This window comes from Anolis carolinensis, chromosome 2, assembly GCF_035594765.1.
Source record: "Anolis carolinensis isolate JA03-04 chromosome 2, rAnoCar3.1.pri, whole genome shotgun sequence".
NCBI classification, from domain to species: Eukaryota; Metazoa; Chordata; class Lepidosauria; order Squamata; family Dactyloidae; genus Anolis; species Anolis carolinensis.
In genome coordinates, this window is record NC_085842.1 from 258,716,142 (window position 1) to 258,729,654 (window position 13,513).

General features: G+C 37.2%; 1 protein-coding gene across 2 annotated transcripts in view; it reads right to left on the reverse strand.

Moving 5' to 3' along the window:
• Positions 1 to 13,513, reverse strand: part of chsy3 (chondroitin sulfate synthase 3) — a 173,144-nt gene that overhangs the window by 59,970 nt on the left and 99,661 nt on the right. Inside the window, exon 3 of one of the 2 annotated variants that reach the window (XM_003216425.4) lies at positions 1,896 to 7,580. The exons of the other annotated variant lie outside the window; for it this stretch is intronic. Coding sequence (XP_003216473.2) covers positions 6,018 to 7,580 — 1,563 coding nt within the window. The 3' untranslated portion in view covers positions 1,896 to 6,017. Of the gene's footprint in view, positions 1 to 1,895; positions 7,581 to 13,513 lie in introns of those variants that run through there. 2 annotated transcript variants of the gene reach the window in all.

The following is a 13,513-nucleotide window of genomic DNA, read 5'->3' on the forward strand; positions in this document are numbered from 1 at the left end:
CAGGGGATGTGGGGCATTTTTTTTTCTAAATTCCCTCTTTGAATCATTTTAATCTGGAGAAAACCTGATACCCCTCCCCCCCAAAGCCAATAATTTGGGATCACTTCCTTTCCTGTGCCAAAAATGTCTTACTGCCCTGGAATCTCCCTTGTGATCTAGAAGATATGAGAGCCTATATAATTCTAGCTGAAAAAGGGCCGAGATTGGATTATGAAATGTGGCTCTCTGTAGTGGTTGAATGTGCAGCTCCTATACACCAGGAAATTTCCTGTATGCATTCAGATATGTATCATATAGTGCAGGGGTCCCCAAACTAAGGCCCGGGGGCCGGATGCGGCCCTCCAAGGTCATTTACCTGGCCCCCGCCCTCAGTTTTATAATATAATATTTTTATATCAGTTTTAATAATATAATATATTGTATATACATATAATATTGACAATAATCTTATGTTATACAATATAATACTAATAGTAATACCATATAATAATATTAATTGTATGTTATTTATTACATATTATATAATAGTATAGTGGTATAGTTCAATACAGTAATATATAATGCTAATATTGTGTTATGCTAATAATATAATATATTGTATGTTCATACAGCTGCTCTGAGTCCCCTTCGGGGTGAGAAGGGTGGGATAGAAATGTAGTAAATAAATGCAGTAAATAAATAAATAATTTTAGACTTAGGCTCGGCCAAAGTCTGACATGACTTGAAGGCACACAACAACAACAACAACAACAACAACAATCCTAATTAACTTGACTATCTCATTGGCCAGTAGCAGGCCCACACTTTCCATTGAAATCCTAATAGGTTTATATTGGTTAAAATTGTTTTCATTTTTAAATATTGTATTGTTCTTTCGTTGTTGTTGTTGTTGTTGCACTACAAATAAGACATGTGCAGTATGCATAGGAATTTGTTTGTATTTTTTTTTCAAATGATAATTCGGCCCCTCAACAGTCTGAAAGATTGTGGACCGGCCCTCTGCTTAAAAAGTTTGGGGACCCCTGATATAGTGTATCTGAGCCTGATGCCTCTGCCAATCCTCACCAGGCAGGAGCCACTGCAAGTAAGAGAAGTCTGTTCTCATCTCAGTCAGGAAGCAGTTGATTGCCATTCCCAGGCCCTCCCATTAGTAATATCCAGTGCAATAGTTAACTTCGAGTCCCTGCTGCACTTCCCTCTCATATCAGTTTGCTCATGGGAGGAAAACAGAAACACCAGTCAGCTGCTTCCCAGTTGTCAGAGGCACAGATTCCTGTTGTTCACGGTGACTGGCGTTTGCTGGAATGTGAGGTTTGGGGACTTTCACAGTCTCTACATATTCTCTAAACTAGTGAACATATAAGGATCATGAACACAAGCCATTCATAATTGTTTAACTCTAGGTTACATATTTGTAACTGTCTTAGTGAATTTCAGCCTTTCTTAGTAACGATGTATTGTTTGAGTAGAATAATAGAATAATAGAGTTGGAAGAGACCTCATGGGCCATCCAGTCCAACCCCTGCCAAGAGTACATCTCCACAAATTCTGGAGTATTATCTGTGAAATGTGTCAATGACCAGAATTTGACATTAGAAACTGTAGCAATGATGCTTTAACAAAGGATTTGATGAAATGGAAAAACAATAATATGAAAATAATGTACTGGTGATAGAAATGTCCAATCCTTAGCATAATTCATCTGGAGACCAGTTTTACCTCATTACCAAAAGTTGTGAATCTTCTGCTGCAATTCTTGTTCATTTAGGTGTACTTAGGCATGACAAAATTCTCAATAAACTTCATCCAGTGTGATGATATTAGCATTAGAGAGTTTCTCCCAGCATACATCCGGTAGCACAGTTTATCTGAGAACAGTTACTCCAAAGACAATATATTTTATAACAAACATTTATATTCCAGTTTGTAACAAAGTAATCCATCATATAAACAAATGAATTGGTCATACACTAAATAAATATCTCTAAATACTAAGAACTAACATATTGTTTCTCTCATACAGGACCCGATCCGGCAAGTCCTCTATACACAGAACACTCTCTGCAGTCATCAAGTTAAATCCCATCTTCTTTGATGTAATTTAGTCTTGGCAAACAATGTTAATTTAGTTCCAGGCTGAGTATAAATATTCGACAATTTTATGCAGGAGAAGTTAAGTCAGATTTCCAGGATTCTTTTCTTCTTCTTCTGCTGCTGCTGCTCCAATGGCCAGTTGAAATTTACATTCTTTCCATAATGTAAACAGTTAAGTGACATTTTTAAAACATAGCTTTAAGTTGCAAATAATATCTGGAGTTTCAAACATCAGCCACGTTTGGCTGGATAAGGTTAAATGTGACAACACAATAAGAACATATGTACTCTGAACAGGAAAGGCTTTGGTTTCCACAAGCATTTCTGTTATGTTGCTTTCACTTATCAGTAACTGAGGAGCAAAATAATTCAAAGAGACAAATAGAATGTTGGGTTCTTCTAACATCCCAAATATTTCTAAGATTATGAGAACTGCTTATTTCTACATTGTATGACTGAAATATTGCATTTAGATTTGATTTCTCTCGAGGGTAGACCTTTTTGGCATAGTACATGCTCCTCCCAACACCCAAGTACCCATTTTGTACATAAAGACTTGGAAAAGTGGCCAAAATGGTTTTACTCCTTAGACTAAGAGTCTAAGGCACAAGCCACAGATGACAGTTCATTCATTACAGCAGCAATCTAGTTTCACTAAGGGCCCTTCTACACCGCCAAATAAAATCCAGATTATCTGCTCTGAACTGGATTTTATGGCAGTGTAGAACATATAATCCAGTTCAAAGCAGATAATGTGGATTATCTGATTTGATAATCTGAATTATATGGCAGTGCAGAAGGGGCCTAAGGTACATAGAAAAGGTACATAGGGAAGTGGGAAGCCTCATTGCAATTAATCCAAATAGCTTGCAATATTTGAACATAATATTGAAAATGAGAGGAGCTGTTAATATTTGGTGCCATTGGGAACAATTTACTATACTTAGTTTTGAACCAAAATTAATTACATTTGCAATGGAATCTGTTCATGCATAAATGGCTATAGTATGACTGTGCACAAGGGTATGGTATACTACACGAAATGAAGGTAGGACCAGGGAATCACACAAAAGATCAACATGACAATAGTAAATACTGAAGAGCAGGATCACAGATCCCCAATACTATGAAAAGAAAGAAGAATGCTTGAAATATGGAAGGAAAATCTTTCAGATTTTCTTCAGAGAAAATATTTTTTTATCCTCAGTTTTCAAATCAACCCACATCTTTCTTCAGCACAAGTATCACTGCTTTAGGGAATGGCTTCCTAGTTGCAAACTATACTGGTATGGAAACTACATTCTGAGGAATGATTTCCAGCAGAACTGGTGCAAGAAATTCACTGCCTAAGGCAAAGGCAAAGTAGCAAGACCCTTGTTAAGATGCTCAAGATGACAAGATTGGCAGCTGGACCTTATTTCAAGTGCTTACAGGACACTGAAAGCAGCAGAAGACAGTGAAGGCCAGCTATGTTCTCCAACATTTCATTGGCATGTTAAACAGGCAGCACCTACTGCTTGAAGTAGGCAATTGATTATGCTTAATTGAAGAAGTAAACCTATCATTTTAAAAAGTTCTGAGCAGAACAAATGTTTTAATGCCTATGGCTAAAAGTCAGATATCTCCATTTGTTAAGAGTAAGCCCCACTAGATTATATGAATCTACTGCTGAGTAGTATGTATAGAATTGCAATTTAATGCACCCCATCAGTCTTAGCCAATTCAAGGGCCCAAATTGGAGGCTTATAGAAATAATTTCAGAGATGATCACAAGCCCCAAGAAGTCATAAATGTGTTAAATCAACCAACGAGGAAAGGAACGGGTTACTTTTAACTCTGGATGTGTGTTTCTCCTCAATGGAGAATGAGGAGTTTGAATGGGAAAATCTTCCCTATGTATGGAAACCCTGCATCTGATGGGGATTCTCATTTTTGAAGGTTCCTGGTTGTAAAGAGTATCCACATATAGGGAAAAGCTCTCTTATTGAAACTCCTCATTATCCACAAGGAGAGTGACAGAATGGGGTTGGCGGGAGGCGGACTAGTGCAGTTTCCTCTCTGTGAGTTGACAGAATACACTTAGAATATGACTGCATAGGGCTTTAGTTAGAAGATAAAGTCTGACATATTTCAACTTGCGTTGTAAGATTTTCTTTCCTTAAAAATCATTAATATTATTTCCTTGCTATTTCTGGGTTGTTGTGTGTTTTCCAGGCAGTATGGCCATGTTCCAGAAGTATTCTCTCCTGACGTTTCGCCCACATCTATGGCAGGCATCCTCAGAGGTTGTGAGGTATATGTGTGTTAAACCTCACAACCTCTGAGGATGCCTGACACAGATGTGGGTGAAACGTCAGGAGATAATACTTCTGGATCATGGCCATACTACCCGGAACACACACAAGAACCCTGTGATCCAGGCCATGAAAATCTTCCATTTGCTATTTCTGTTTTACAGTGTAATTCTGACTGTATTATACCATATTTGTATTGGGGAATGTGTTATGAATTCATTGCAAAAATTCAATCACAAAGAACTTAAGGAAGATGTCATTATTTGTACTGTAACATGCTTATAATCTGAAATGACCATACCTTCAACTTTTACCAAAAAGAAAAAAAAAGACATTTTGGTTTCGAATGTAATTGCTCTTTCAGTACTCCATCAATACACTTTAGGACATTTTGGGACTCTTGAGAGGGAGGGAGAGGGAGGGAGAGGGAGAGGGAGAGAGGGAGGGAGGGAGGGAGGGAGGGAGAGGGAGGGAGGGAGAGGGAGGGAGGGAGGGAGAGAGAGAGAGAGGGAGAGAGAGAGAGAAAGAGAGAGAGAGAGAGAGAGAGAGAGAGAGAGAGTTCTTAACACCATCCATATCTTATAAATCATCACTAATATAAATATATTGGCAGGAACTTTGACCAGCAATAGTAATTCATAGTTCAATAATTACATTTTCTCTTAACAATGACTGAGTCAGAGTATCAATATCAATGCACAATTATAAAAAGACAATATTAAGTACCCTTTTATTTCCCTTTGTATCAAGTGCAGTCTTTATGAAAGGAACAAAATAGAAAATTATTTATATATTAGAGGCTCATTCTACACAGAGACAAAGCAACATATTGTTGTCTCCTGGAAAAAAGAGAATATGGGATGTCTGTATTTTTTATTATAAATAACCATGTTCTGTTATGATTTCTTCTTGCTAGTAAATTAAGGACATTGGTTCAGAAACCTTTTCCACATATGCAAATATCTGACTAGGTCATGTTTCCTAAAGAAAACATAGTCCAGTTGCATTTTGTGTACACAGTTATTGAGGAGGTCATTTTAACACAACATTTAATGTTCCTGGTAGCCAGTACCATTGCACTTTAAAAGAAAATCCTCAGTTTGTGTGTGTTTTCCTCTCTTTTTTCTAAAAAATAAAGATATAGTCAGTTATCTGTAAAAAAATTGTAAAGATGGAAAGTAATACTATTTTATTTTAGTCCTCATATAAATTATAAAACCCAAGGTTGCTGGAGTCTCTTTCCCAGAGGAAGCATAAAGCACTTTTGTGGTACCTTCAGCAGAAAATATCTGTATCACATTAAGTTTGACAAACACAATCAAGATTGATATTGCATCCTGAAGCCCAAAGAGAACATTCTTCTGATGTGGTCCTCATGATGGATGTGCTCTGTGGGACTGCTTGATTGCCATGGTTTCACTCAAGTTTATAGATCAAAGTGAACAGAAAGACACCACACCTCTCAGTTCAGTAGGAATCTGTAATGTTCATGACAGCAGACTCTGTTCATTTGAGGTCAAAGACACATCCTTTGGAAGACAACGGGGAGTTTAAGAATGCAACAACAACAAGAACAATGAAAGCAGTAATGAGGTAACCTCCCTTAGGAAGGCAGAGTAAGTTAGAATGTCAGGAGAAAGTTCGATTGTACCTGACACCTAAATGTTTTTCTAGCCAAATTTCAGCTAGTTGGGTAGCAGAGGCAAATGTACTTGCTTTGGATCCCAAACACATCTTGTATTGTTTAGGATCTAGGTTAGGATCACAATGAACTGGATGGAAAACATGCACAACACCCAGTTCTTGGCTTCGAAATGCCTTCAGTCCAGAGGTTATTACTTTAGTAAAGAGGTCCACATCCTCAAGCCCCCAGCCTTGAATTGAGGTATCAAAGCCACCAATATTCACAAGGTCACTTTTGTAAATACAGGTGATCCCAAAACCATAGTCTCTCCAAAATCCAGTTTTCTTTGTGAAAACAAAGTTACTGTCTGCTGGTGGGTTGCCTCCATATGTTACTTTGGGGTCATACTGACTAAAAATTATAGGATAATAAACCTGTTGCCCTTGAATGGTGTTGGCTCTACACCGCTGGAGAAAATCAGGGGTGAATATTAGGTCAACATCACAGAATAAAAGCAAAGTGTCATTATCAAACTGAGAAGAAGCTGTTTCAAGACCCAAACCTCTAGAGAAAGGTCCTGTCATAGGAATAATGGTCATATCTGCCATAGGATATTTATTTTGATATTGACTAAGTAACTCTGTGTGTTTACTGGAATCCTGACCAGTCTCAGAGTTAAAGAGGATAATTGCCAGCTTTACATTTTGCTTGGAGATAAGGCAAGTTTTTTCAAAGTTCTCCATAAATCTCAGGAAAGTTTCATATCTCCCTGTGAGAGGGACGAGAATGTGAATCTTCTTGTCACTGCTTCCCTCTATATCTTTGGTGCCTTGGAATGATGAAAAAATCTTCAGGGAATTTGAAAGAAAGGAAAAAGACTGCATGTCACCATTCACATTTTCGAGGAGGCTTCTTACATCCAGTTCTTCTTCTTCTCTGAAAAATGGTTTGCTAAATAACTGCTGAAGGTAGGCATGCCGTCGAACTGGAACAGTAACTTTTCTTCCTTTATGCCTTTTATATAAAAGAAGCAAATCCAGAATGTATTCCACACCATGGAGAGGGTCAACCCTGCGGTACCCATACTGTATTTCATTGAAGTCAATGAGCCTTCCTCTAGATTTAGAGTTCTCATTGATCACTTCCATTACCTGCATGACAGTGTCATCAAGTGCTGCCCGCATGATGCTGTTAATGTTCTGTCTAGGTGGTTGATTCTCAGCCACAGAATAAAGAAGCTTTTCAGTTAGGAAGTCCCATTCAATTACTTCATTCCTGTCCCGTGGCTGGAAACGATTGAAAGATGGCATCATTCCCAGAAGCTGATCGTCTTTGCTCATTTCATCACTACTGAGCTTGCTCATGAGGGCACTTTCCCTATGAAGTTGAATGGTGCGATAACGCAATTCTGAAATTTTACGAGTCAATATATAATTGTGAAGCCTATACTGATAGGCTGGTCTTTTATTTGGATGAAGTGTAATTGCATTGTGAATTTTGCTGTTGTGAAGATCTTGTATATAACCCTTTCTGTTGTGTTCATAGTTTTCATGAAATAACTGTTGCATCTAGAAAACAAGAGAATAAACACTATTAGGTGGCTCTAAACAAAGAGAAACCAAGTAAAAACTGGCTAAATCGTATTATTATAATGTAATTTTATGTTTCTTCGGGAGTTCAAATATAATTCTCCCCCCCAATTAATCTTCCATTTCTATTACTCATGTAAGATAGAGAAGTTTGGCTGGAAAACAGAGACAGAGTGTAAAAGAGAAGGGTAAGAAAAGAATTTTTACTCTAATAAAACTTTCAACAGTCATCTAGTCAGTTCTCAAAATGGGAAAGCAATATGCCAAGCACATTTTAATTAAATTTTCCATGGTCCGTCTAGCCCAGATGCTGAGAACAGCATTTTAGAATTTTAGAATTAATCCCAGGATCTTACCTATGCTACATGCATACTTGACCTCTGTATTATAGCTCCAGCTAAGACCCACTGAAGCTGAACTGGCTACAGCTTAATCCAAGTCCATTACACCAGGGAATATGTACTTAGAATAAGTTATATTTCTACACAGGTATGCTTAGGAAAAGATATACTGTAGCACAAGTGCAGCAACACAAAATGTCATTTCAACTCCCCTGATTACATAGCTTTGAGCCTTGGCAGTTTAAATGGTTTCAAATAGTATCAATTTTATAGTGTAGATCAGGGGTCCCCAAACTTTTGAAGCAGAGGGCCGGTCCACAATCCTTCAGACTGTTGAGGGGCCGAATTATCATTTGAAAAAAAATACAAACAAATTCTTATGCACACTGCACATGTCTTATTTGTAGTGCAACAACAACAACAACAACAAAATACAATATTTAAAAATGAAAACAATTTTAACCAACATAAACCTATTAGGATTTCAATGGAAAATGTGGGCCTGCTGCTGGCCAATGAGATAGTCAAGTTAATTAGGATTGTTGTTGTTGTTGTGTGCCTTCAAGTCATGTCAGACTTTGGCCGAGCCTAAGTCTAAAATTAATTATTTATTTACTGCATTTATTTACTACATTTATATCCCACCCTTCTCACCCTGAAGGGGCCTCAGAGCAGCTGTATGTACATACAATATATTATATTATTAGCATAACACAATATTAGCCTTATATATTACTATATTGAACTATACCACTATACTATTATATAATATGTAATATATAATTAATATTATTATATGGTATTACTATTGGTATTATATTGTATAACATAAGATTATTATCAATATTATATGTATATACAATATATTATATTATTAAAACTGATATAAAAATATTATATTATAAAACTGAGGGCGGGGGCCAGGTAAATGACCTTACAGTCTAAGATAATGGATGTTGACAATCCAGAATAGCCTTGGGGAAAGTAGACTAGTTGATGATGAAGTGTAAGTAGCATCAAAAAAAGAAAGTCATGCCTACATCTTGATTCTGCTCATGATAATTTCAGCAGAGATGTTGGCATGTTTGAACATCACAACTTGAATGCCTACTCCAGGGGTTCTCACACTATTTTAGCCATTGAGCCCTTTTTGAAGCAAAAGTTTCTTGTGGAGCCCCAAAATGCCCATAATATTATATTATATTATATTATATTATATTATATTATATTATATTATATTATATTTAATGTATATATTTCAGGCATGGGCCAGGCCAGTGACAGATAGATGGAAAATGTTTGTGTGAACAAATTCACACAGTGAAAAAAAAATACAATACTTAAAATGAAGAACCTTTTTAACCAACATAAACTTAATAGTATTTCAAGGGAAGACCACTGGGGCCATCCACCCAAACCCCTTCTGCCGTGCAGGAAAAACACAACAGATGACCATGCAGGCTTTGTAATAATAATAATAATAATAATAATAATAATAATAATAATAATAATAATAATAATAATAATATCAGAAACCCCAGAGGAGGTGGGGCACCCATGGAGCCCCAAAGCATCTCTTGTGGAGCCCCAAGGGTTTCCCGGAACACAGTTTGGGAACCACTGGTCTACTCCATCTATATGTGCAAGACAAAATATGACTCGATTCAATAATACAAGACTCATTTCTTGTATATTGCTTGCAAAGGAGGGAGAACAGGGAATTTCTTCAAAACGCTTTCTTTTCAGACAGAGGGCTGTCCAGTACATTGCATTTTGTATTCTTTGAGAAACCTTTTTATCCACCTAGTTTTACAAACACATACAACTGTGAACACTATAAACATCTATGTTTCGCTGCTATCCAAATACCTCTCATTTGTTTATGGATAGTCTCATTTTTGCTGCAGTATCAGCGCAGGAGGGAATGGGAGTTGTTTGTACTCTTTGATTTTGTACCACTATTAAATCATGTTTCAAACATATAATGAAAATGGCAATTTACAAAATACCTTTACAAACATACAGAGACCCAGTACAAAGTCTTTCTTCTCTTTTTTAACCATTAGAAATATTGTCAAAGTACAAACCAGGCAATTATTCAGAGTCCCCTTGGCAATACTGATTTACTACACATCTGATGCTGATTCCTATTGGTTTTTGTTTAAAAAAGTAAAATAACCAAAACCAGTTTTGTAAAGAGCTCTTACATGTTATAAAGGCTTTCTGTTTTTGACCTGCTTTGACTCTTTTACTTTAAGTCATACATTTCATTCTAGTAGCATGCAGTAATTTACATGATGACCTATAATTAGGAGTGACTCATTATATTCATACAGAAAGCATATCACTTTTTTGTCCATTAAAGCAAGGAAACGGAATATACAGTCCCACAAATGTTTATGGACTACAGCTTCCATTATCTTTTTGCCACAGACCATGCTGGCTATGGATGATGGAAGCTGCAGTCCAGGAACATTTATAGGACCAGAAGTACCACAACCTTATTGCACTGGTGTCTTTTGTAAACGGAAAAGGATTTCATCATCATATAAAATCATAGTCTGCAGACACTAAAACCCCATTTCTCTAATCATTCTGAAAAAGGACAGTCATGTTGTGGTAGAGTATTTGTTCAATCTTTCCCCCACAATTCTGTGTGTGTATTAAAAAACCACAGGATCAAACACAAAAGACAAATCTTTATATCAAATAAGTGTTGATAAATATGCAAAGTGATAGTCAACAGTCCAAAGTGAACTGAAATTTCTGCTTCCTCACTACTTTTCCTGATGTAGCTATTAACTCCTCCCCCCCCCCCCCAATACACAGAACATATGCTTCTATTTTTAAATACGGTTTGATGGGGGGGGGGGGAGTGTGTCTTAGAATTGAAAAAATACAGTAATTACATTATGCCCTCAAACTAAGGTCCATCGGCTGGATGTAGCCTCCAAGGTCATTTACCCGACCCCCATGCTAAACTTTAGATTTGGGGTCATCCTAAGTTTTAACCAACTTAAAGGCATACAACAACAACAACCCTAATTAACTTGACTAGTATCTCATCAGCCAAAAGCATGCCCACACTTCCCATTGAAATACTGAGGTTATATTGATAAAAATTCTTCTTAATTTTATTATATTGTACTTTCATTATTTTTTGCACTACAAATAAGATAGATGCAGTGTGCATACGAATTCGTTCATATTTTTTTCAAACTATAATCTGCTCCCCCCCCCCCCCCCCAATTAACACATACACCCAACAATCCGAGGAATTATGACCTGGCCCTCTACTTAAAAAGCTTAACTTTGAATAGCATGGTGAAAGTTTAAATTGGCCCAGAAGAATCTAAAAGCAGTACGACTCACTCAAATTTCTCCGCTGCAGTGCCACTTCTGGCCTTTTTAAATGCCAAGTTGGAAACTAGTAGCAGTCAGCGGCAGCGCTGGCACTTTCACCACTCTGTGGAATGACTCTGATATAGCTACAGGCCATCAAGTTCCACAATTTTGGCACCAGAACCTGCCATTGACTTATACATTAGGCCAATTTAAACATAAGTACATATTAAGGGAAGACTAACGTAATGACATTAACTTTCTAAGGCTCCTTTTACACTACATTTTAAAATTCAGGTTACCTGCTTTGAACTGGATTATATGGCAGTACAGACTCATATAATCCTGTTCAAAGCAGATAATCTGGATTATATGGAAGTATAGAAGGAGTCTAAGAAAGCTAATGTTAATCTCCATATGGAGTCCCATTGCAAGCTAGATTCTTGTCAGAGTCACTAAGATTTTTTCTAAATGGCGGAAACTCTGATTGGAAAACATAAAGGTCATTAGAAAAGGCACTTACGGCATGTCACTTCCTAAGGCAGCCTTCCACAACCTGATGCATTTCAGATGAAGTTGGCCTGCAACTCCCACGATCTCAGCTAGATCTAGAGGCACTAGGCCTAAGTAGAGGCAGTGCTTCATTCCACAACTTTAAAGTATATCAGGCTGCCAGTACAAAGTTACTCTGGATAAAAAAAAACTTTAAAATAGACTACCAGAAAAAAATATTCTGTATTTTTATACCCCACCTCCATCTCCCCGCAGGGACTCAGGGCGACTTACATGGGGCCAAGCCCGGGTAAAACAACAAACCAAAATAAAATGACATCAGAAAATGCAGACACAAAAATTAAATTAACATTCTAAACATGATAAAATATAAAATGATAATCAAAGTAAAAACATGGATTTGGCACCCAAGTAGAGAGGATAAGACGAACAGGGTAAAGTGCGACGAGTTAATATTGTAAACAATGTAATTGATTAAGTGCTACCGTCAATAGGAGAGCAACTTGGGGTGGGGTGGACCATATGACTATAGTAAACAGATAGGGCAAGATAAAGTGCAACAGATGAGGAAATGGTCGTAGATAAATTCATGTTAGAAAATAATTGGAAAATATATTGGATCTGCTATGACACAGAATAGCCATGGAGTATTTTGTAACTACAAACTGGATACCTAATGCAACTTAGAGGATTTACTAGAAGAACCACGAACTGACTAGAGTTCACTAAAGTTTCTTGTTTTTGTTAATTAACAGAAAAACTTCACCCACTTCAGGAGACAGAAATGCCCATTTTTCCAGGGAACTGAGGGAGTGAAGGAAGAGACAATGAAGACATCATTTTCTTAGTTGAAAAAGAGTTAATTTTTAGAAGCTTGAGAAATTATCACTGTTAATACTTAGGTTTTTTTTAGAGGAACTGCTACTTGTTTTACTTTGTTTTTCCTGACTATATCTGTTGAGATTCCACCACCATCACCACTTATGTAAACCAATGAATATAAAAGCTAACATAAAAACCTTTCAGAAACTTAAATTGTCCATAAAGGCATAGGAGATTGCCTATAAAATAATGGATACACTCAATCACTGAAAATCACTGGGGGCAAAGAAAGAGTGAAATTCAATGGGACTTGCTACAAAAAAGCTTTCTATCTTTTTAATCAAATTTTTTTCAAGGACAATTCATGACTAAAGTCATTCATCTAAGGTTTGCTTTCTCAGGAGGCATAGTTCAGCTTTTTATTCCTGTTAATCAGCTAAGAGACCTGTTCCATCTCCCAGGGGTTTGATTTGCATTTTCCCATGGTTGTAGGAAACAGCACCTGTTTGCATTTTTTCCAGGATTGCTGCAGACTCAGCAACACTCTGACAGTTAACCATTAGCAGAGATTTGTAACCATTCTGCAAGGCCTTTGTTGCTGAAAGCTTGCAAAGTATCTTTTTGTTCTTGAGACCGCCCCTTTTCCTGGGGATGAAATCTCCATTTTGAGAAGCCTCTTTTGCCTTTTACAGAAGAGAAAAGAACTCAGATGTGCTTGTGTGGCCAAGCCAGGCCAGGTCAGACAAGCCATTGTAAGTACTGACCTCTTGCCTTTGAAACTGGTGCTGAGCGTAGATAGGGAAAGACCTGCTCTTTCTGATATAGCAACTCAGCACTGGGGCAGAGAATATCTCAGGATTTCTCTGCCATTGGAAGAAGCTCCAACTACTTCGT